Source organism: Alternaria burnsii (genome assembly GCF_013036055.1).
Source record: "Alternaria burnsii strain CBS107.38 chromosome Unknown 740, whole genome shotgun sequence".
Lineage (NCBI taxonomy): Eukaryota > Fungi > Ascomycota > Dothideomycetes > Pleosporales > Pleosporaceae > Alternaria > Alternaria burnsii.
The window spans coordinates 1,612,275-1,636,168 of record NW_024066112.1 but is presented as its reverse complement, the minus strand read 5'-3'; the positions used below and the strand labels follow the sequence as shown (position 1 = coordinate 1,636,168).

The window sequence follows — 23,894 nt, the reverse complement described above, 5'->3', positions numbered from 1 at the left end:
TTTTCTATGAATGTACACGTATTTTCGCAATTTTACTCCATTCACAAGCAGAAAACGACGCACATCGCACCGCGATATCGAGTCATGTGCTAAACTCACCCTCCATTCATGCGAATCCAAGTCAAAATAATATCCGAGTTTCCTTACTTCTGCAATTACTGCCACGTAAGCAACACGTTCACATCACAGTCACTACATCTCTATCACTTCCGTTCAACTTCACATGCCGAACACCATCATGCCTAAATACCCACTGATCACCAGCTCTACTTCGACTTGTAACCACGAAGACCCATTTGGTCTCCACAATGACGCAACCTCTCCGCCAGCTTCTTGTTACGGAAGATGCCATTCCAAACACTGAAAACCGGTGAAAGGTACATCAGGGTCTCGAGAAAACCCACAGTATCTCCACAGCACGATATGGAGAATGAATGGAGCAAGAGGCAAAAAAGTGTGTGGACTGTGGAGGGCAGAATCCACAAGTCTTCCCCACCCCGGCTTTCCTAACTCGGTACCCCACGTCCCGTCTAAGACAATGACCGCTATATCCTCGGGAAGCGGAGCATTCTCGTCTTTGATCCATGGTAACATGAGCAGGATAACAAATGCCGAGTTCATCAGGATGGATCGTGATAGCCGCTGCAAGCTTCTAGCCATGAGGCAAATTCACATGTCAAGTCGTGGTGTGGCGTGGGGATAGCCAAGCGCCCTCGTGATGAACACTGTCTGCCCCGCGTGGGGTAAGGCTTATTGGAGCACCTAAAACAGTGACATATGCACGACATACATCCAGGCGGCTAGTCTTCGCCTTATCGCGTAGGCGAATGAGCAACGAGATACTGCCACGCGAGGGCACTCGGGGTGGTAGGAACAACAGGAGAATTACCACGAAGCGCCACTGTCGCGGCGAAAGAAGTTGAACGAGGCAGACAATGACCGATCAAGCTACTAGCGAATCGTATGCGTGGTCAAATAGACATGTAATAAACTTGATTTACCGTGTAGGCGCTAACAAGAGAAGAAAGTGGAGGAGTGGAAGGCAGTAGCCCTTCTTATGACTCCTCGGGGTAACAACTGGGCATAGCCCTGCTTGCTCGCAGTTATTGTCCATCTGACAGCCTTCAAGCTCGACTCCGACAGCGGAATTCAAAGGATCGGCATTCCTGCATTTTAGGTGTCGCACTGCATGAAGTACGATATGGAGGCGAGCGGTGTTGGGAGCACAGTGGTCAAGCGGTGAGTCACCGCTCGCAGCGGTTTCTTTGTCTGTTGCGATGTTGAGACGCTGTATAGTCTGTCCGAGGATCAACATGTAGGGGACTGCAAGGAGGAAAGGGCCACAAGGCGGCGAGACCTTTCCCCTTGACTTGTGACCAGTGCCTGGTGAGTGTGCATCTGTTGGAGTAGACTTCGTTAATGCGTACCAAGAGGCTCCGTTGAATCTACCCCTCCATCACAAGACTTGCATTTGTGCAGCAACCTCTGATAAGATATCGCAAACAAGGTCAAATATGGTGTGACACACTATCTGGTGGTATTATCCTGTTACAGTAGGGATGCGACGATGTAGTCGTATCAAGTGGCAGCTCTCAGAGCCTCGTAGCTGCGTTCAACGCGAATGCCCGGAAGCAAGCTGCCAAATGCACGCTGCAAATCGTTTATCAGTGAAACACATCGCCTATTTCGACTGTCACAGATGACAGTTCGGTAAATACCATCTCGCACTAGATCTTGTGTGCCCAGCGTGCATCCCCGCGTCTGCTCCTCACGATCCATTAATTCTCCGGTTTTGATCAGCCACCGGAATTTCTCCTCCCCTCAACTGTAAGCGGAAAAATTCCAACCGAGAAGAATCAAATGTTGTATACTGTGTACACAACAACGGATTATTCCTTTTAGATGCCATTTACCATGCACCTGCCTGTCGAGTACCTAGTGACATGCAGCCAGACGCAGGGCGATTGCTGATCTCAACGGCGGTCTAGGCCGATAATTCCATGGTACATCTGCACGCTCTCAAACAACCACACCGGCGGTTGTATCTCCAAATGAGGAAAGTACAACAAGTCTGGTAGTGTGTAGGATCTGGCTCTGGATTTCTGGCGCGGGCGTTCGAGAGCTTGAGGAATTTAACTTGTGAAGAAATCAAATTTTGAAATTATCTGAGGCGTTCGAACCGCTCAGACCGCGGCCGTGAATGGAATTTTGAATCTGTATCCACTCACCGCCACTGCACGGTGTGTGTTGAGAAGTTGCATGAAACTGAGGCTCCAACACCTGCTCCACAGCCACAGCACCCGGCCGGTTTTCGCCAGCACCCATGAATCGTGGGTTCGCAGGACGACGAAAACACATCGGATGTATCTCTCCTGGGACTCCACATCGGAGCGCTGAAATTTTTACCCTTTCAAGCATCTTTATCGTTTGGGTCCACATCGGACATTCCATGTGAAAGGGTGACGGGCTTCTAGTTGAAGGCTGTAGCCGCACCATAAGCACGATGATGCTACCGATCCACTCACGTGCATTTTCACCGAGATGAACTTCGTTTACTTCGTACTGGCATGTGGATATCATAGCAGAGACTTTTTGGCGAGGGCGTCAATTCTGCAAAAGGTGCATGAAGGAATAACGCCGTGCCGCCGGTTTAGTGCGGCTCTGCCGCAGGACGACGTCATAAATGAAGTTTGGTGATAGCATCGAGGCAAGTGATACGGGTGTTGACATGGGGTCAGATGGGGTCGTGATGGAGACGGCGGCATACCTGCTGCGTCGGGGTGTTGGCTGATGTCGTTTGTGGGACAAACGTCGTCATGAACAGGTGCTGTTTCATGGGTCGGCAGACCCTGCATCTTGAGGTTTGCGCAAAACAGGCATGTGGTTCCTTGCATGCGAACTTGCAAACAAGGGAACCCTTTGTGTCAGCTAAGTAAAGTTTGTTCACACGCGATTTGGAACCTTCCAAGCTCGGTCGCCCACCCGCATTCTGTGCAGCAATAGCGAAGGGGCTAGGAGTAGCGGCAACGTGGCCTGGATGCCCGACCGACCTTCTGACCGAGTCGGCAACTGAACCAGAACTTTACTATGGTACTGGTTTGAGTGTAAAACAGAACCTCGGCAAAGGCAATATGGATGGTTCGTTCCTCGACGCGAGGAGTTGCGCACGAGCACTCTGGAACGGTAGTTCCGCATGGAAGGATGGAAGAACCTTCCATGCTAGGGCGGACGGACTCACGATCCCCAGTTTCCAGAGCAAGCACAGACAATTTCTTGCCTCCGACCCCAGATTACCGGCAGAGTGTACAGGCAAAAAACGGGTCGCGAAAACGTGGAGATGAAAGCAGGGTGCTTTATTCCAGCATTCACCCGCACGCGGCTGCACACAATGCAAGCGACAGGGCTGATCTTTGTGCTCCGTTTCCTTTGTGGTACTTGCGAATTTATAGGCACAAAGCGTTGTATTTGCGGAAACCGTTGCAGTAATGGATGCGCACGGGAGGGTGTGCTCACTGCATGCGACGCGGACATTACAGATCTCTACTCAGCCTCCCGCGCACCGCAGGTCAGCCGTGAGCATTTGGGGTTCCGTACAACGCGAACGCAACGAATTCGGAATTTGATAACGAAAGGAAAGGTAGCTGGACTTTGTTCGGGGGCAGCACGGATCCGCAGCGGCTGCAAGTATGACTCCTGTAAACCGTCGCAGCGAGCGATAATGGCGGTTGGAAGAGTATACAATCCATGCCGGGCCGAGATGTACCTCGCTACAACTATTGGTGGCAATGCTACCTCGCTCCACGGGCTGTAAAGTACCTGCCGGCTATGGAAGACTACTGGTGGATGAGAGTTGTGAAGAGGACCCGCAGGCTAGAAATTGTCTCGGAGGCGACGAGTGGGGAATGTCATCCACTGGACCCTGAGATCATCTTCGCCGAATGCATGTGATGGCGACTAATGCACCCCATGTGCTTGACCGGTTAAACCTCGATGCGAAATAGGAAGTTCATGATCCGAGGCTTTCTTCAGACTTGAGGAAGCTTTGTGGAGCGGTTCCGTTTCGAAACGGCGAGGATCTGCCTGTGGTCGGGCTGTGTGTCGGCTTCTGTGGTCGGCTAGGCGAAGGGTGGCCAACCTGCGACACTCAAATCACGTCGTCAAACAGCCAGATGGACGGTTTGGGCAGCATCCGTAAAAACAATCGCCATTCATTTCATTATTGCACATGGCGCACGGAGAGGCGGACAGCATCCCGGGGCATGCGTTTGCATTTCCTTTTGCGGATGTCAGATGCCGCCGGATGAAAGCGTGGGGATGCCACCAAGGGTCTCCCTATTCATCCCCGAGATGATCTTCTGACACTAAGCTTACTGCATTCAGCTATGCAACGAAATCTTATCCGCATCGATACTCGCGGAGACGGGCGTGGCGTGAATGAGTCGTGGGGTGTGTAACCGCTGTCACTGTCACATCCCTTGTCCAGATGCTTTTCAAGTCTTCAGGATTGCAAAGCAACGTGTGGCTACAGTGAGGACGCCTGACAGTGACGAGGCAGGCTTAGAGAAGGCAGCGAAGCGTGCTCGCTGGCAGCCGACAGTGATTGATGGCCTTGTGGACGAGTCATCGTTGCATTTCGCATGTGCGCACGTCGATAGGGCAAGCGACCGGGCCAGCGATAGGGCAAAGGATGGGCTGCCATGTCACGGTCGAGGTGCCCCGACAGCCGGGATGAGCTCGCAGGCGCAGCGGAGCAGACGGGGCTGACGGCTAGGGTAGCCAGAAATGGCAGCCTTTGTGAAGGGGCGGTCTGAGCTGCGTGGAAGCTCCGCCAACCACAGTGCACCCCTTCCAAAGAGCGGTCGCTCACCGACTCATAACAAAAGGCAAATCATAGAGCGCCAAATAAAAGCGTTTCATGCGGACCGGAGCGAGGCGTGGAGAGTGTATTGTTTACGGCGGAAGATATATGGAACCCTCCCCACGGCCAGGCCTTCATCTGATCTTCATTCGAGACACACGCAGACACACAGCCATTGCTTCTGACTGACTCGAACTCCTGACCCTTGCTCTAGCACCGCAAGAGTGACCCCGTGGCTGTTATTTAACAGACGCCCCCGACCAGACGACCAGATCCAACGATCGCAAATCTCCCGTATCGCTTTTCGAGACGCTGCCCGACGCTATCGGAGTAGCACCCGCAACCCTGTTTTTCCAGCCAGAACCCACATCGGCGTCATACATCATCAACCCGCCCCTGCACCTCGGTCTAGTTGCCGCGACACTAAAACTGACGAAAAAATCACGAAAACACACAGCAATCCTGTAGCGCCGAAAGTGCCCGCAAGTGTGTATATACAATAGCGACCCACCCCGTACGCTATATCCAGTTCACCATATTCACCTTCACAACTATGCACTTCGAATCATCACCAGGCTCATCTCCATCAAAGTCGCTGCCCATCAGCATCTCGCCTAGAAACAACATGTCTTCACCAACTTCCTCGTTGTACAGCAACTACTCTACCGAGGCTTCATCATCTCGTGGCTCAACATGTGCTTACCCATCATGGCCTACCGGTCCATCGCTGGACCACCGCAGTGCACCATCCTCTTACATTAGCGATGCCGACCTCTTTGGTGAGGACTTTGACGACGACTTCGCTTGCCCATTCCTCGACAAGGCTCCTGCTCCACCACGCGTCTACCCCATGGCACAGGCAATGCCCGTCTTGCCACCACTGTACGCGCCCAAAAAGCCAAAGAGCGAGCGCCGCCGCAGCAGTGGCAAGCAGCGTCGCACTTCCAAGCCTATGACTCCTATCTCCGAGTCACCAGAGCAGGTTGAATGAGCGCGCAATCAAGCGATAGCATTCGTGTTATTGTAAGTCTACCGACCCGACAACAAATCGCGACGCGATACTAACAGCCGTACCAGTAACTTATCTTGACAACATCAACGTCACCATTATTAGGCGCGCGCGTTGGCATCCGTCAGCATCACGTTGGCATGGCTGAGTCACATGAGCTGTCAGTCAGTCACTTGCCACAGTCAGCCTCACTCATCATGTCCCTCACCGGGACCTGAGTGTACCGCGGCTCGCGCCTCAGCCGACCTGGCTGTCAAGTCCCGTTGCATCTCACTTCAAGCACCACGAGATGCAACTGGAACGGGTGGATGCAACCTCCCCCGCATGTCAGCCTCAGTCACACTGTCATTCTTGTCAACGGTGTGAACGTAGACGCCTTCGTCTCAACGTCCACCACACGACAGACAGCCTTCAAGGCGCAACGCTCCCTTGTGTCGTTCGTTATGTCGTGCTTGCGCACCCGCATCCAGACCGCGTTCTTGCGCAGATCCTGGCGATCATTTAGAAAGAGGAGGAACTCCAGACTGGCTTGGAGCTGGATGAAGAAACGGATTGGAGGATAGCATTTGTGACGAAATCCTCGCTTTTGCAGGTTTCGTGGCGTTCTCTTTCTCTCGATACCCCCGCTTCCGCAAATCGGAATGCCAATTTTGTATGCGCCGCTTGTGTGCGCAAAAGGAGCGAGAGGCTTATTTGTGGCTGATAAGCTCCCTCGCTCGCCTGTTTTCCCTTTACTTGATACCCCCACCTACCAGCCTTAGCATAGCATAGCCATCGTTTAGATAGATACCCCATTTGCAGAATCTACAGCATCATATCCTACCTCAACAACACTTCCTTACCATTTCCACACATGATAGCGCTTTTCGTGATGATCATTCTAGATTAGTATAGGTGTGTGATGAGGATGTGACGGGCGTCTTAGTCGAATTTTGAGGTGTGATTGTTGAGATATGTGGCGCTCCAAGAGCGAGCTTCGGTAGTTGCTCCCATGTTTCTTTTGCATGCAGCGCATCTGCATCCACCCGCATTCGTGATGGGAATCGCATTCTACATGCTTGGAGTCGCGAACGAAAAAGCAATTTGCTGAACGACCAGTTGGGCGTTGTTGAAGCGACGTCACCGTGCCTTCGGTTAGATATTTGATAGTGTTCGTCGCCGAACAGACCTACATTTTCTCAATTCGGCAATCCCTCACTCTGCGCAACCTTCAATCATGGTGAAGGATCCTTTTCTTCCCGTCCCCTGTACATCGCCGGATATGCCCAAGACAAGCTTTTTCATCTTCTCAAATCTTGCTAGAGTTGTTTTCTGGTACTCGAAGCTCTTGTACATTGTGCGGGTCCGTATATTGGCCACGCTGTAACACGGTACGGTTTGGGTGGACCCGCAGCGTTGACAGCGATGCATGTTTTGACTCACATAGAGTGGTACGCACGCTTCTGTCCAGGAACGACACGCGATTTGTGCGAGACTGCTTTGCAATTTTTGCATCCCCCGCTGTTTTCCTGCCAATGCGGTGGGGGAAGTATACAGCACTGTACTGAGAAGAGGGGCAAATGCGCGTGGCTGGTAGACGGTGTAGAAGTAACTGGGATACAGCTCCTTAGTCGGGCGCTTCGCTTGCATCGATGAAGAAGTGCGAACAATCCATCACGGAACTAGCAATGCGTGCCCAACTTCATGACACCCACCCCCGTTCCTGCGATACCGTTGGGTATAGCTCGAACGGTGTAAGACGCTGCTGAGAGCTAATGACACGGCCTGAAGCAGTTTTGCTAGATTGTTTCTTCATGCCGAGCCGGGGTTCTTGAAGAAACACGAGGTTTTTGTAGCCACTATGGACTGGCATGCATATATCACGACCGGGGAATGAAGCTCGCATGCCAGATCGGCGGAGCTTTGACTTTGCTTGAACCTGACGGGGCGGGAGTAGATCGATTGTGCTTGGTTAGCGACGTGTGCCTCTATGTTTCCTGCGTCTGCAGCGGCACGTTATGCTCTGTGCTTGGTTCAACAACAGAATCATTCCTGGGCCGTATGTAGGTCGTATGTAGGCCTCATGTAGATATCAACACATTAGTCGAGCATGGGTTGCAAGACGTTACAATGGCTCCGCGATACAAGCGGCTGGGTTCGAATATGAAGTCGGAACTACCATCTCGTGGGGTTTCCCACGTCGTGCACGAGGTTTTGATGTTTCTTCCGGGACGGGCCATGGCTTGTGCAGGATAGTCGTTCACGGACCGTGACCTTTGTGCCACCAACTTACATATCCGCTCCCGAACGCTGCGGGTTGAGTCCGTTGCGCAGAAGCTTGGGCACGATGCGCTAGCTGCGGCGACGACGGACGCTTCAGTATGCGAACGGTTGACCAAGCGGCAGGTGGAAAATTGTGAACATGTCGTGATGGCGCTACCGTCACCGTACTTTTGAGAAGAGTCATGGCAGCGTCGAGAACAGAGAGTCGTTATATGCATCGAGTCGACGAGGCATGTCGCATATTTGAGCACGTAGGGATCATCCTTTACGGGCCGGTCCAAGGCGGCCGTACCGCTTGCTGATACGCTGGTTTCGAGCGCGAAAGTGTGATGATTGTGCGGTAGGCACATGAGCTAGCCAATGAGATTAGCCAACTCGTGTGCCCCTAGGACCCCAGTCTTCCGCATCTTCGTCCCTGTGCCGTTCAGCCCTCTGAGAGGCTACTTTCCAAACCCACGCAGGCACGCCGGCGCGAACCTAACCATTAATGTGCGGTGTCACCAACTTGGCTTCCAGGATTGCAGGATGCGTCTGCTTCGTTCGTCGAGTCCCCGAAGGTCCAATGTCGACCTTTCACAGTTGGCGAGCGAATGAGGCTGCTCAACCCCAGCCCGTTGACGCCTTTTCCTGCCGGGTATGCTGCTCGTTGGCTGGACGGCACCAACCGATGCTATTCGTACTATTTCGAGCGAGTATCAGTCGGGCTTTGGAGCTCTAAGCGCCGTTAGTGATAGGCGGGCGTCCACGCGCTTCAACTCACACATCGCCTGCGCAGTTGTCGCTTTTTCTCTACCTTCTCACTGTCTTGCTTGTTCGTCTGTCTCTTCAGCTGCAAGTTGTTGTACCGCCGCATAAGACGAAAAGCGGTACCCAAGTTCTGTTTAACCGCCTCAACTTTGATCCCTGTAGAGACCGGGGCGGGGCCAAAGGGTACCCTCCTCCAGACGCCGTGGAGCTGTCAGCGCATTGTTGTTTAGCGCGCTCTTGCTCTCTGCAGTGAGTTGGATTCCCCTGACGTCTTGCAGTTTCATACTCGCCTTTATGGAAGCTCCTGATTGCACTCCTGTGCTCCCAAATCGCCATTGTCTTCATCGTTATGCGCTTCGCGGGCCCTTGCGGATTTGACCCGACTGACGACCAACCCAGATCCAGCCCTCATCATGTCGACTGGACTAAGACAGCGCGCGAATTCGAACTCGATCAAAAGCAATTCGGTTCGAACTACAGACGTCAAACTTAAACCCCCAACGCCGGGCCAAGATGAATTCGCATTCGAGCCCTGTGCGGCCACCGGCTCCTTCCTGCTCTATGCGCAACGGAACGTGATCTTATGCCTCCATCACGACACTTTGGCAGTAGAGAGACGCTTTGACAGGCACCGGGAAGATGTGTCGTGGATATCAGTCGACACAACAAGCGAACGAGGAGCAGGTCGGTTGGTCGTCTCCTACGACGCCGGCTCGACTGCAATTGTTTGGGATCTGTTCACCGGCGACGAGGTGGCGAGGTTTGCGTCGTACGAGCAAATTAGAGTTGCGACGTGGATGAGGAACGGCAATGTTGCTTTTGGTGAGTGTCAGGGTCGGGCAGTCGCCATTGCCTGTTTCGGTGCTAACATATGCATAGGAAATGCGCAGGGCAACATCATCCTGTTCGAGCCTTCCACCTCTGAACACCTGTCCGCGAGAACCATCTTCGACCCCATCACAGCATTAGCACCAGCTTCAGACTGCAGAACATTTGCCATTGGGTACGTGCAGAAGAAATGACAACGCATCGGCATCACCACTGACAACTCTAGATACCTCAATGGCTCCATTCTAATCGCCACCCTGCAGCCATCCTTCACCATCCTGCACACCCTCACCACCCCGCGTAACCCATCGCCTATCGCAGGTCTAGCCTGGCATGGCTCTTCATCCAAGCAAAAGTCGGAGATGTTGGCCGCCCAAACATCTGACGGCGACCTCCGGGTATGGAGCGTGCCAAAGGCCCAGCATGGCAGCGATGCCCCTTGCGTGATTCGTGTTCTTAACCAAAAGGAACAGAGAGAACCCGGCCCCTGTTGGTTTGCATGGTCTAAGAATGGTAGAATCGTACAGTACACCGAAGGGTACGTCGCTTGCTTTGTATTCCCGATAGGTCCTTCGTACTGACACGTGACATCACAGTCAAACCTGCGCATGGGATGTCCGCACCAAGAGAGTGTCCTATGAAACCGTGCCAACAACTGATGGCATCGCTGCCATCTGCAATTACGGCCCTACTGCCACCCTCTTCACCATTGGACGTAATTCCAGTATCCAACAATACGACATTAACCCCAGCAACGGTCCCGCCACAATGGTAGCTAACGTTCAGCATGCACCCGCCAACACACCCCCATCACCACCCAGCTCTCTCGACGAACAGAAGCAGCAAATGGAGACACCGCTAACTGCTCTCCCATCAAAGTCCAAGACAATCCCGTTGATGCTTGCCGAATCAGAAAGCAGTGCCGATGAAGGTGTTGCCATGTCGCCGCTCCAGAAGATCGCTATGGAAATGGACCAGCTCGAAGAGGAACGCCGCGATCGCGTTGGGCCCCTCAGTCCCGTATCAAGTCGAGGCTCTCAAAGCTCCCGATCATCTGGCAGTGGTCGTGCTCCACGCTACCGATATGACAGGCCGTCGCACGGTTCGGCGTCACAGCGGTCAACTAAATCGAAGAGATCAGAAAGCTCAGGTGGCTCTGGTACCATCTTCTCGTCCGGAACATCTTCTATGGCCGGCACTTCAACGCGGGAGAGCGTTTCCATCCGATCAATCTCATCAGCTGCATCCTCGTCTCGGTACGGTTCTTCAGCTCTGCGGAAGGAAGTCCTTAGAAGTCCCGACGAATCCAAGAAGAATCAGCACATGGATCTCTTTCCTTTCACTAAAACCAGGCTTAGTGACGTACCCTTTCGCCCTACAGATCTTGGACCAGAACGTACCCCGGACGATCTTCGACTGAACATGCTCAAGGTTGTGTTCGGGTGGGAACAAGACATTGAGGATTTGGTTCAGGACGAACTGGCACGTCATCCTCCTGGGTCGGCCGCTGCTGTACTTTTGTCAAAGTGGCTCGGCGATCTTGGTGCTGACCTCATGGCTTCTATGGTTGGATCTGAGTCAATGACTTCCTCTGACTGGATGTTGCTGGCTTTGAGCAACATGGGACATGGTTCACAAAAGAAGGTCGGTGAGGCCTTCGTGCAGCGTCTTCTGGAGAAGGGCGACATCCACCCTGCCGTCGCAATCTTCCTCGGACTTGGTGAACACAATGACGCTATCGAGGTCTACGTGTCTCGCAAATATTACATGGAGGCCATTCTACTGACCTGCTTGACATTCCCAACTGACTGGCAAAGACAATCCTTCCTGGTCAGGAAATGGGGAGAGCATGCAGTATCACACGGCAAGGCAGAATTAGCAGTGCGATGTTTCTCGTGTATGGGTCTCGAAACTACTGAGCCTTGGTTCTCGCCACGTGCGCAAGATGCAGTTTTCTCTGCGCAGAAGCAGGCGCTCCTTGGCTCCCAGATGAGTCCGCCATTGTCGCCCCCTAGTGGCAGTGTTGGCAGTAGCCGAGTAGCGGCTAGGATGGCCTCGCTCAAGCTCGTCACTGACTTCACTCGCGGTCCCCAGCCTAAACAAATTGTCCGAGAAGAGGACGAGAAGACACCCATGAACGCGGGTGTCACGCCTATCGCTGAGTCAGCTATCAGTCCTGCTGTAGGCCATCACGGCTGGCTTGGCCGTGCTGCCCGCGATCCCTCCCGAGAGCCTTCTTCCGCACGAACTGCGACACCAGGTTCATACGGTAGAAAACGTTTCCCTTCGCGATCTGATACTGGCCGCAAAGCTACGAACAACGAAGTCCTCGCATCATTGGCCATTCCGGACCGAGGCCACCGTGGTGAGTCGCATCCGAGAACCGCTGTTGACAACATCGGCCGTGAAGCTGAGACGTTGCCATTCTCAACGCGTCGAGCAACAAGTGGCTCCAAAGATTTTGTTCTCTCTGCAACAACGTTCAACCCCGGGCAATCCAGTGACCATCTACCTTCACCAGCAGTAGGGGTGTTCGATGCACTCAAGGAGAAACATAGCGAGTCTCGTGGTAGCTCTCGAAGTCGGAACATTCAAGAGCTCCATCTGGACATGACAGACAATGTAGTCGAAGTCGGCCCGGAAACAGGATATACCAACAGACTTAGCCCACCTCTGACCGGAACAAGCATTAAGAGTGCTAAGGCGCGCAGCATCGACCAATACATCAGCAGCCTAGACGAAGCTAATCACTATGCGCAGAACCGCTCTAACTCGCGCAATGAGGAAAGGCCTGCTTCACGCACAGCGCGCACTCGCAGTCGCAACCGCGAAGAATCGCAGAACCGTGGGCGGTCAGGTATCCGCTACATCCGCCCTGCAAAGCGTTCTCCTTCCTCGCCTGTCCCAATGTCTCCAGAGGATGCGGGGATCTATTCTGTGAACAAGAAAGAAGCAGGGACTAGCACGGAAGATTTCGATGATGAGAGGTTTTATAAGATGAGCGTTGCTTCTCCAGTTGTTACAGAGTCTGTCGCCAGCACCCGCACCACTCGCAGCCGAGCAAGACAAGGAGTAAGCAAGACTAGGTCATCCTCCAAGACGGCTACACGCCGTAATGAGTCTCCGGAAGGAACCACGCGTGCTCGAAGCAAAGGCACCAGCCGCGCATCAAGTCGTCGCCCAGCTGAAGGCCGCGGACGAAGCGCTGTTCGGGGCGAAAACTCTCCTGTATCTCCTCAACCCATGCAACGCGACGACAATGAGGGATTTGTCGACTATGAACCTGTTCGCCCACGGCATCGCAGCGGCAGCCGCAGACCTTCAGGAAGCGGTGCAGACAGTCGCCGAGAAGCCTCCCCAGAGCGCCGTGTGCCACGGGACCGATCAATGAGTCGTAGACCTACGCCGGCTCTAAGGGAATCCAGCCGAACAAGGGGTCACGGACGGGATGCTTCTCCTGAGTCGTTGACTTCAGGACGTTCTGGTGTATCGCGCATGCGTCCTACCACAGCTTCAAGAAAGGCTTTAGCTGCTCGTGAGCTAGAAGAACGCAGGCTGTCGTTGGCTCGGCGTCCATCCGCTCCACTCATCCCTCATCCTGGAGATCTCGCATTCCGACCAATCTCTCACGAGCGGTCTAATACTGATGACATGCTGAACTCAATGTCGATGTATCGTGATCCCATTCAGAGAAGCCAAACGGCGGACCCGGAGATGACTAAGAGATATTCACCTACCAACAGGATGGGTGGTGCAGGACCAACATCGACAACATCTGTACCCATTGGCCTTCCAGCGAACCCCCGCGCCATGCGTCATCCCCGATACATGACCGCCGACCCGAACGAAGAGGATGATATCCCTGCGGTGCCTACCATCCCTGACAATATGCAACACCAACAATCTCAGTCCGGCGAGACTGACGACATTGGGCCTCTCCTTCCTGCAACCACTTTTGGTCAGCCAATCGCGCCCCCCTCACGATCTGTGTCAGCACCTCCGCAAGACATACTCCCATCCAGTTCATACAACTCGCCTACCTACCCTTCCATAGGCAGACGTCCCTCTCTAGGTGGATCTCGTGGTCATGCTCGACAGAACACGATGCCCGATGTCCTTCCTCAGACCAACTACAAGCGTCACAGCCCGCCTCCGATCACAGCTAGCATTGCTGAGACGATCCACGAAAGCCAGAATCAGGACAACCAAGTTATAGTTATCGACGCAGAAGACCATGGTCGTGCACCGCCTCTACTATCTCAGCTCCAGCACCTAGCAACCCCACCGCCGCCACCTCCACCACCGCTCAACCTCGGAGGTGGCAACGGCATTGGCATGATCAACATTGCCATTGAGGGCAACAGCCCAGGCGAGAAGCCCTTGGAAGTCTCGCCCACTCAAGCTTCTGCTACTGGATCTCCACACGCTCACCGACGGGGTCGCGGCAGCGTGAGCGAAAACCTCGGTATGACATTCAAGCGCGTAACTGAACGCATGCGTAGCACCAGCCGTGGGCCCCAGCGCGCCAAATCTCCACCGGTCAACCGCGCTGAGCGGTCTCCTTACGAGAGTGTTCCTGAATTCTCTTTCCCACGTGGACCAAACACGAGATCTCCTCCCGGTGATAACAACATGGGTAACCACCATGAGTCGTACTTCAACCAGATCCCCCCTCCGCCTCCACCTCCACCGCAGCCTATGGAGCAGGTCATCCCTCCCACTGAGAATGGTCAGCCATTTTATAGGCATCCCAAGGAGCTGAGGGCCAACATGCCACCCAATACGTTACAAGCTGGCGTATACCAGAGCGGCGAGCACACACCCATGATCTAAGCTCTCGATTTCGAGTAGCCAATGCTGCACACACCATGTACAACTGAGACGGCCTATACATTACGACATCTTCGCATCCTTCTCCACCATCCTTGGCAACATATCCGTTGTTATACTTCATCACCATTTCATTTAGCATCTTCTTTACCGAGCGTCTTTTTTTATTGCATTGCTTTATTTGTTTCTTGTTTCAGAGTACCATTTAGCGGGTCATTGTATCTTGAAACCAAAGACTTGGATCTGGGAAAACTATCTCCACCTGTTCTCCATACGCTTCGCGGCGGACATTGTCGATACCCTTTTTTTGTTCTTGTTCGCTGAGGGAACTCGGTTATATAGCTTATCTTTCTTGTGGGTAGTTGATTGAGGCATCTGATTTTTTGCATCCGCAGGGTAGGGGTATTCGCATCAGGTGGTTTGAAAGGGGAGGGTAAACCGGGGTAAATGTATCTGACGACGACGATGGAGCAGGAAGCGGTTGGTTAGATGGGGTAAAAGAGCTGGAAATCTTTCATCTTCAAACGTTAATGTACATGCTTCATGATTGCACTTCTTCTCTTTCTTGATGTCTGCTACATTGCTGCTGCTGCTGCTGCTATCTTGTGTCTTTTGTGTTCTTTCCATCTCTTGCTACATCCCCCTCCCCCTGCGGACCCAAAGCGCCCATATCACTGTTCCCCTGAAATTGCCTACTCCACTCTGAAACGTCGTGTCCATTTCCTTACCATATACCAAAGACAATCGCCTCACGGCACCAAAAGCTCGATTTCCCATGGGAGCCATTAGGCTACCCTGATTGTCTGTTTTTCTTACAACACTCCTTCATGTTAACGGTAAGAGGGCTGGTGTAATGAGGACACGTTTAGTATAGTCAAATTTGAACCGAATCCACTCTCTACCCTGCTTTGCGCAAAACGTGTGACCTTGCCATAGACTAAGTGCACAGGCTTAGTGTACCCGTAGCACAACGAGCGTGGAGCGGAAAATACAAAGAAAACTTGCCTGCAAGGGTGATTCCAACAATACTCGACAAGAAGGGGAGATATGACCGAAAACACGAGTTGCCTTACGGCCGGAAAGACACAAACGAGCACGTTTTGTTGATAAAAAAGTCAATAGAGAGAAGTAGATATGCACGTCTCATCTTCATATCTTCTGCTACCTCGCTAAGCTTCTATCATGCTAACCTCTTACTACGTGCCATTGCCTCATACTCATGTCCATGCAGTAGACGCGCGGTATCACATACTCTAAGTTATATCACAATGCCTCGTGATTGATCCATCTGTGACGCCATATACATGTCTCGTATGCCACAGTCTCTGTTATCGATAGTAGGAAGGCCATGTAAGACGAAGAGTGAGCATAGACATATTGTGGCGTATTCAATGTTGTTGGTACCGCAATACAGGCGGCGATCGTATCCGATGGCTCTGTCGTCAAAGTGCTAATGTTTCATGTCTGGTACACATGACCATCATTCCGTTCACGTAGCAGCGTTAGCACTGGCAACAGGTGCCGGAGCTGAAGCCGACGCAGCAGCAGATGCATTAGAAGCAGCTTCGCCAGCACCTCCAGCATTCACAGGGCCAGCATGCCCTCCTCTAGCACCACCTCTGCCGCCGCGTCCGCCCCTCGGTCCAAAGCCTCCCCTTGCACCGCCACGAGCAGGTCCAGTCGGGGGTCCGTTAAACCTTGGGTTTGGGCCCCTAGCAACTTTTTCTTTACGCTCAAGAACCTGCACAGCGCCTTGAGCAATCTTGATAGGACTGGCAGCCATAGCTTTGCGTAAACCCTCTGGCTCAGCAAAGTCGACGTAGGCAAAGCCCTTGCGCTTGTCGATCTCCACTTTATCGATGCCGCCGAATGTCTTCATGACTTCTTCGATGAGGGGTTCGGTAATGCCTTGGCTGGGGTTGGCGTGCTTGAGGAAGGCTTGCTTGCTTGTAGGTGCAGGTACGGGATTGGCTGGCGCTGCTTTTGAGGCATTGTTATGTGCCTGCGCAGGTGCAGTCTCGGTCTTGGCAGGAGCAGCGTGCGATTGTGTTGGAGCGGAACTGTTTCGGGCAGCAGCAGGCTCGGTTGGTGGTACCCGCGAGGCAGCTGGACCTTTAGGAGGGTTCGGTGTTTGAGGCTTCTTGAGAATTTGAGGCGCAGGGGTCTTGAGTGGTGTCTGTGGCTTCACATCGCTGGCAGTGGCCTTGTCACTGGATTTGTCGCCCTGATTGGCCTTGAATGCGCGCCGTTCCGCTCGGGTTGGGCGTTCTTTTCTGCTTGTTTGTGAAGTCTTGTCTGGAGTTGATGCAGCTGGTGACGCAACAGGCGCTTCCTTGGCCTTTTCATCCACTGCTTTGGTCTCCTTTGCTTGAGCGTTCGCATCGGGCGCAGCTGCACCAACCTCGCGCTTCGTTCCGCGTCGACGGTTGGGAGCAGGCCCTACACCAAGGTCACGCTGTAACATGGACTTTGCGAGTGCGACGTTGCCGCGCTTGCGCTCTGGTGCCGGACTGGCAGAAGACTTGTCTGCCGTCCCAGCAGTTGCCTTGGAGGACGATGCTTCCTTGTTAAGGATCTTGACGGCGTCTTTAGTTGCTTGAGCCTTGTCAGCCTTGCTCATCCGACGATTCTTGTCATTCGAGTTGAGGGCGTTCTCCTTGCCTGGCTTGGCGAGGATCTTCTTCTCACCACTATCGTCCTTGGCCTCTCCACGCCCTCTGTTGCCCTTTGCGCTCGGTTTGTCCCGGTTGGCCTTCTTCTCCCGGAGCGCTTCGATCAGAGGCGTAGTCTTGACCTTTTCCTTCTGGCCTTCATTTTCGGCAGCAGGAGGCTTAGTGATGGGGTTCGTGAGGCTCTCGAGGAAATCCTTGAAATCTTGGTCCTGGTCAATGGTGCCCTGGCGGTTGTCGTTCCTTCGGCGACCCCCAGGCATCTTCGGGTAGGGAGCGTACTCGAGCGTGGGGGGTCCGACGAGGGCGGGGTCCTGCCATGATTTGGTCGCATCGTGGAAAGTGACTGTGCGCACGTGGTCGCCGAGTGCCTTGACATGGTCCTGTCTCGTAACGTGAATGTATACACGCGCTGGCTTGGACGGTTTGGCGGCACTGAGGTGGTCAACATACTGCCCAAGCAAACAGGTCAAGAGGGACATACTCGGTCGATATCTTGCCTTTCCTGTAGTTGATCCAATCAATCTTGCCAGCACCCAGTTTCCATTCGTCGCCCAGGGCCTCCACAAACTCGGCCTTGGTGAGGCCCGGGGGCAGTCGCCGACATATGAGCTTCAGGCGGGGCTGAGCAGCCTTTGGGCCGCGGGACGTCTGGACTTGGGGGTTCTTCTGGAGGAGTGTGACGGGTAGGACGCCGTTGGCATTGGTCTGAGGAGGGGCCATGGAGGACGCGATTGTTCTTGTGCGGGTTGAGTTTGTATACAGCTAGAAGGGTTGCAGCCCTGGCGTATGAGTGAGTAGCTGTATACCGTAGGTAATTGCAATGTAGCCCTCGGCCGGGTGATTTATCTCACTTGTCGTTGAGTTGGGGCGAGGTGGAGGAGAGAGCGACAGCTGCTTTGGGTGAACATGAGAGATATCGGGCAGGAAGGTAGTACCAAGCGCGGCGACTGTTTTGGATACTCTGAGAGACACGGCGACTTTGGCAATGACGCAGCGACAATGGGCGCGCCTTGACGAGGCAGTGGGCAAGGGCAGGCGCGAACGGCAAGCGCCGAGGGGCGGCAGCTGCCCCACCGAAACCCGCACCTCGACTGCACCTCAACCACGACGGCACATGCCCAATCCCCGCCCTCTCTAGCTGCAGACGACATAGCCTCCTCTCGCCCACTGCCTTTGCTTTTACTGCCAGTCATCTTGACCCATGATACCCTACAGCCGACGCCTCAGCACCGCCATCGTCACACGACCAAGCTCCTTCCCGCCGCCATTGTCGCCCTCCTGCATCTAAACGCACCGCATCGAGCCATTCTTGTTGACTCTGACCTGGACGACGACTGAAACATGGGGAAAGACAGCGATGTTCCACAGCCAGGGCCTGCGCGCCTCGCAAAGGGCGCAGGACCCGATGAATGGCTGGAGCAAGCCAAGCAATGCAAGTACTTGCCCGAGGCAGACATGAAGCGACTATGTGAGATTGTCAAAGAATGTCTCATGGAAGGTATGTGATTTGGAATCTCAAGACTGCCATGTCCGAAGGAAGAAGACGAGGTTAGACGGTGAACAGAGACTAACGCCATCCATCAGAATCCAACATCCAACCCGTAAGAACACCCGTCACGGTATGCGGAGACATCCACGGCCAATTCTATGACCTTCTCGAGCTCTTCCGCGTCGCTGGTGGCATGCCCAACGACTCCCCTGCCGCACCCCTCGCGCCGCCAGTCACATTACCAAGCACAATTAACCCCGCCGATCTCGAGCCTCCCACAAGCATAACAGATCCCAAAGTAAAGCGCAAGATGAAGAGGCGCTTCCAGCGCGACCCCAATTACACAGGGCCTGCGAGTCCTCCTGGCGGTGATGGCGATGAAGAAGGCGATGACGATGAGGAGGAGGAACGAGGTCGAAGCAGGAGCGTCCACGACAGGCGGAGTATTGGATCTGCATCCGACGCAGACTCGGCCAAAAACACAGTTGGCGGAAATGGCCAGCAGAATTTCATCTTCTTGGGCGACTTTGTCGACCGAGGATATTTCAGTCTGGAGACTTTCACTCTTCTCATGTGCTTGAAGGCAAAGTATGCATACGAAATCGGAAAAGCACATTATAGATACTGACAGCGATAGATTCCCAGACCGCGTCACACTTGTCCGTGGAAACCACGAATCGCGACAAATCACCCAAGTCTACGGTTTCTACGAGGAGTGCCAAACCAAGTACGGCAACGCTTCAGTATGGAAGGCCTGCTGTCAAGTCTTCGACTTCCTCGCTTTGGCCGCCATCGTCGACGGAAAGGTACTTTGCGTACACGGCGGTCTCAGTCCCGAAATTCGGACATTAGATCAAATCCGCGTCGTAGCCCGCGCCCAGGAGATCCCCCACGAGGGAGCCTTTTGCGACCTTGTGTGGAGTGATCCTGAAGAGGTAGACACTTGGGCAGTCTCGCCTAGAGGTGCAGGTTGGTTGTTCGGAGACAAGGTGTCTTCAGAAGTATGCATCCACCACGTTTCTCCCTTCATCCTCCAGCTAACATATTGTTACAGTTCAACCACGTCAACGGTCTCCAGCTTATCGCCCGAGCCCATCAATTAGTCAACGAAGGCTACAAATATCACTTCAAAGACAAGGACGTTGTGACTGTCTGGTCAGCACCCAACTACTGCTACCGCTGCGGAAACGTCGCTTCCATCATGAACCTGGGCGAGGACCTCAAGCCAGAATTCCAAATCTTCAGTGCTGTTCCCGATCATAAGCGTGCTGTCCCAGCTGGGAGGGGAGGTCGCGGAGAGTACTTCTTGTAAACAGCGTGTGGTGGTGTTTGCTTGTGGATAGGGAAATGGAAAAAGGTCGCTGGTTGCACGACGAGACGGGCGGATGTGTGTGTATATGCATTCTTACGATATGATGGAGAAGTGGAGACTTGAATGAATACCCCTGGGAAGATGAACGACCGGAATGGAATGTATACGGATTTTGAACATGGCTTGTACGATATGCGCGTTGACGGAGTCTTGTTGGTAGTAGTATTATAAACGGTATGAATACGTTTCGCATATCCATTCGCCTTTAGTCTGGATATCTATTTACATGCAACAGAGAAAAGACCCATGATCTGGCTATTAAACAGTTCCAAAGCACCCTACCGTAGCGCCATGTCGTGTCATGCATTGATAGTGAAGATACATTGGTCGATCTTCATCGCTACGTTGGCGTTCTGCAAACGAGTGGTTGTGATGTTGGATAAGCTCATGAACATCGGTAAGTGGCCTTGCTATGTTTCAAAAAGTTTGAATAGACACGGGGAAATTTAGGAATCCACTCCAGTGTCCCTTTGTCCAGATGTGAAAAACCAAAGCTAGCCATCAGCTCCTGACTATAGTGACAGGCACAAGTAGTCTGACACGATTGCCCGGATTGCAAGATCTACGCTAGCCTGTATGCTATGAGGGGACTAGTGATGAAGTGAGGCCCACTCAAACTGCTGCAAGACTGGATCCTGATGAACCAGTGCGATATGAGTGTAGTTGTAGCACGTCGTAGTCTACACAGGTTCAATTGATGAGACGAGGATATCCACCGGAACATCTTTGGAGTAGTGCATGTGGAGTATGGCTGACCTCAGAGAAAACCCTACTTTGTAAGTACGTTGCTCCAGTTTTAAGTTGATCGAGCTCTTGAGAGTTGATAGTCGGGGTGCTTGGTTCATCAAATCCTTCCACGATATGCCCTCATTGCGGACTCTGCCTTGGAACAACAAGTCTCTTTCTGCGGCATATGGCTCCGATTTAAACGTCAAGATACGATGCATTGCAGATCCGCCGTCATGGACAACAACCATCATAACCTCGTGCCCATGTACAGAGACGCAGACTTCAGCAGCTAGTACTGTTGTATAGGTGCTTGTACCATGGGGCTTCGATCGTAAGAACAAGGCATCGACCTGATCCCAAAGTGCCAATGGAGCAGTGGAGTAAACCTTGAAATCCCTTTGCCCGCGAGGAAACTTAATCGCGCTGTGACGATGTGGGGACATAAGTTCGAACATATCGTACCCATATCCATATCTGGGGATATCGGCTAAGATGTAAATCTTGTCGTCTTTTTCAAGCATCCACCCAGGAGAGTCCTCAAGCCTGCCTTCATTATATACTAGTGTCTGACTCTCGATACGACAAAATGAGCCGGGTCCCAGCTTTCGAAGATAGATTCCTTGCTCCCTAGAGTCGGTCGTTTTTCCAACAATGAGGACATAATGTGGAACAATATCCATTTCTCCAATTCCAGTATGAGGGCCTTGTAGTTCTCCAACTACAGGATGATAGCCGTATAGTTCAAAGTGACCAGTGAGTAACAGGCCTCTATTTGTGAGTGCAAATTCGGCTGTCAAGGATTTGTGAGGTTCGAGGTCCGGACAATCTGCAAACCCGGTCGGCGAGCTGGCAAAAATTCCCACTAGGTCATTGGGAATTTGACCTGGCGTGCCTATCCACGCGAAGATGCTGAGGTCGTTGTGTCGTTTGATGATCTCTTCTTGTAGTCGTCGAAAGGCTCTTACACCCTCTCCATATATCAATGGCATGTAGACATCGAATATACCGAGGAGACTGTATGCAATGTCTTCTCTTCTTTTCGTCTTACGTTTAGATGCCCACGACATTCTCGTGGCAATGGTTTCGTCAAAGATTTGTTGGGGCCTGAATAACACGCCTCGAGGTATACGAGTAATCTTAGAGATGATATCGGCGTGACGCTGCTTGGTACCTACACAATCCCAGGCATGGTTGTAGAACTCCACTTGATTCGGAGCAAGCAGTTCTTGTAATGTCCAGCCTCTGCTAAACCAGCGGCAACTTGGAAATCCTATCTCGGGTTTAATATCGGAAGCAAGGTCGTCGAGCCAGACATAGCAGACCAGTGCTTGTTTGTACCATTCGAACATGGAGTTGATGGATTCCGTCAACTCAGCGCTACTAGACTTGTCGACTACAACCAATCACCCATCCGTTAGCGAACATCAAAATACTGACAGAAGACATGTGGATGTTCTCCGGGGGATCTAGCTTACTGTGTTCGTATCAGCTGCGTCCTTGATGTTTTCGTGCCGATGACCAACCTGCAGCATGTGTCAACCCAGAAGTACTCCAGACCCTCGCTTAAAACCTGCTTGGCGCAGAATTGGATCTTGCTATAACCTCGCTTATGCTTTCCAGTGTCGTTCATAAAGTCTTGATAGTTGACTTCTTCGCTGTCGAGGCCCCAGGTATGTGAGAGGATAGCATAATCCGGAATCTTGTCATCGAAGAATTCCTGGAGGCTAAGGCTGCGGCCGTCGTCTCCAGCGTGCACAAGGCGCATTGCCAGTCCGACAATGACGTATGAGCGCTAGGGCGAGATGAGCATAAATCGAAATTCTCTGGCGAAGCGGCGATGATTTCACGCAACACGACGAAGCAAGCTGAGTGGAAGCAGGCTGAGAGAAGAATGGCGGGGCAGGAACGCACAAGGCTGAACTCGCCACCACGTGGCAATGTAAGCTTACTTATAGCGATATTCCCAAAAGGTATGGAGATTGACAAGACTGAAATGTGGAAGCTGGAAGTTGTGCAAGCGTAGAAAAAAGTATCTCAGCACCACGGCATATAATCTCCGGCACCCGCGGCGCGCTACAAAGCACATTGCTCCTCAAAGCTCGCTCTTCCATGAGTGATCCTCCGGTAAACCCAATTGTCTCCGCTGCGCATTCAAAATGTGCTGCAAGAACACTGGTTTAATGCTCAGCACACCAACAAGACTCAACATCAACATCAATACAACACCCAAGACCACACCCAGGGCAACAGCATCCTGCTGCCTGCTCACTTTCCTCCACCACGCCTTGGTATCCTCCAACGCGATATTCTCATCGTGGGATCTACGCGCACTCATCATACCCGGCAGCCCATCAAGCGACCGATGATTGTACTGTTTCTGGTAATCGGCGAGCTCTTGCTTCTCCAGCGTCTTACGCGCCCAATTATCCATGGTGTCACGTTGCTTGAAACCGTTCTCTTCTTCCTTGTTATGGTCGTGGTCCACATAGGTGATAGCGTCACTTGCTGCTGCTTCTTCTTCCGTGTCTGCGGCCTTGCCGCCTGCGAGCTGAGGCACGCCGAATCCACAGCTGGTCTGGACTTTTTGAATCTTCAACACAATAATGGCACGCGCACCGGTGATGTCAACCGATTCGCCATTCTCTGCTGCCATCTTTGCGCGCAATTGGCCATAGTACGGATCCCATTTTTCGACTACACGTCCTTTGCAGAACAGACGCATAATCTGGGGAGAGGGTCCAAAGGAGGAGAACATTACGGTGACACGGCCATTTTCGTAGACGTGGGAGATGGTTTCACAGCCGCTGCCGGTTGCGTCTAGGTATGCGACGGTCTTCGGGCCGAGGACAGAAAAGGTTCTTGATGGGTGGCCTTTGGGTGAGATGTTGATGTGGTCTCCAGCCCAAGGAGCACTGGCGACGAAGAATAGAGATTGGCGGGAGATGAAATCGATGTGGTCCTCGGTGAGAGAAGGGTAGAATTTGACCATGTTGAAAGAACTGGGTATGAAAGCAAGTAGCGGTCAAGATTGAAACTCTTCGTCTTTGGAATGCGATATAAAAGGAAGAAGCCGGCGAAAGTCTTGCTTTGGATCAACC

At 52.8% G+C, this 23,894-nt stretch overlaps 6 protein-coding genes across 6 annotated transcripts; 4 read left to right on the top strand and 2 right to left on the bottom strand.

The window, feature by feature from the left end:
* Nucleotides 1-2,999: 2,999 nt before the first annotated feature.
* GT037_005380 (uncharacterized protein) lies at nucleotides 3,000-3,341 on the top strand (the record flags this gene model as incomplete). The annotated part of the gene is made up of 1 exon (XM_038930427.1): nucleotides 3,000-3,341. A coding segment is annotated over one exon (342 nt), but the record flags the coding sequence as incomplete, so codon positions are not given.
* Nucleotides 3,342-5,411: 2,070 nt separating this feature from the next.
* Nucleotides 5,412-5,849, top strand: GT037_005379 (uncharacterized protein; the record flags this gene model as incomplete). Its single annotated transcript, XM_038930426.1, has 1 exon — nucleotides 5,412-5,849. One exon carries the CDS (start codon nucleotides 5,412-5,414, stop codon nucleotides 5,847-5,849), a length of 438 nt encoding a protein of 145 aa, XP_038787376.1.
* A 3,440-nt stretch (nucleotides 5,850-9,289) lies between these two features.
* Nucleotides 9,290-14,537, top strand: GT037_005378 (uncharacterized protein; the record flags this gene model as incomplete). The annotated part of the gene is made up of 4 exons (XM_038930425.1): nucleotides 9,290-9,698; nucleotides 9,756-9,879; nucleotides 9,931-10,242; nucleotides 10,301-14,537. The coding sequence occupies 4 exons, from the start codon at nucleotides 9,290-9,292 to the stop codon at nucleotides 14,535-14,537; spliced, it is 5,082 nt and encodes a 1,693-aa protein (XP_038787375.1).
* A 1,486-nt stretch (nucleotides 14,538-16,023) lies between these two features.
* On the bottom strand, nucleotides 16,024-17,926 carry GT037_005377 (uncharacterized protein; the record flags this gene model as incomplete). The annotated part of the gene is made up of 2 exons (XM_038930424.1): nucleotides 16,024-17,638; nucleotides 17,688-17,926. 2 exons carry the CDS (start codon nucleotides 17,924-17,926, stop codon nucleotides 16,024-16,026), a joined length of 1,854 nt encoding a protein of 617 aa, XP_038787374.1.
* Nucleotides 17,927-18,547: 621 nt separating this feature from the next.
* GT037_005376 (metallo-dependent phosphatase) lies at nucleotides 18,548-20,007 on the top strand (the record flags this gene model as incomplete). The annotated part of the gene is made up of 4 exons (XM_038930423.1): nucleotides 18,548-18,704; nucleotides 18,791-19,283; nucleotides 19,333-19,696; nucleotides 19,750-20,007. 4 exons carry the CDS (start codon nucleotides 18,548-18,550, stop codon nucleotides 20,005-20,007), a joined length of 1,272 nt encoding a protein of 423 aa, XP_038787373.1.
* Nucleotides 20,008-20,747: 740 nt separating this feature from the next.
* Nucleotides 20,748-23,785, bottom strand: GT037_005375 (pyridoxamine phosphate oxidase family protein; the record flags this gene model as incomplete). Its single annotated transcript, XM_038930422.1, has 4 exons — nucleotides 20,748-22,173; nucleotides 22,220-22,270; nucleotides 22,320-22,588; nucleotides 23,066-23,785. The coding sequence occupies 4 exons, from the start codon at nucleotides 23,783-23,785 to the stop codon at nucleotides 20,748-20,750; spliced, it is 2,466 nt and encodes an 821-aa protein (XP_038787372.1).
* Nucleotides 23,786-23,894: the final 109 nt, after the last annotated feature.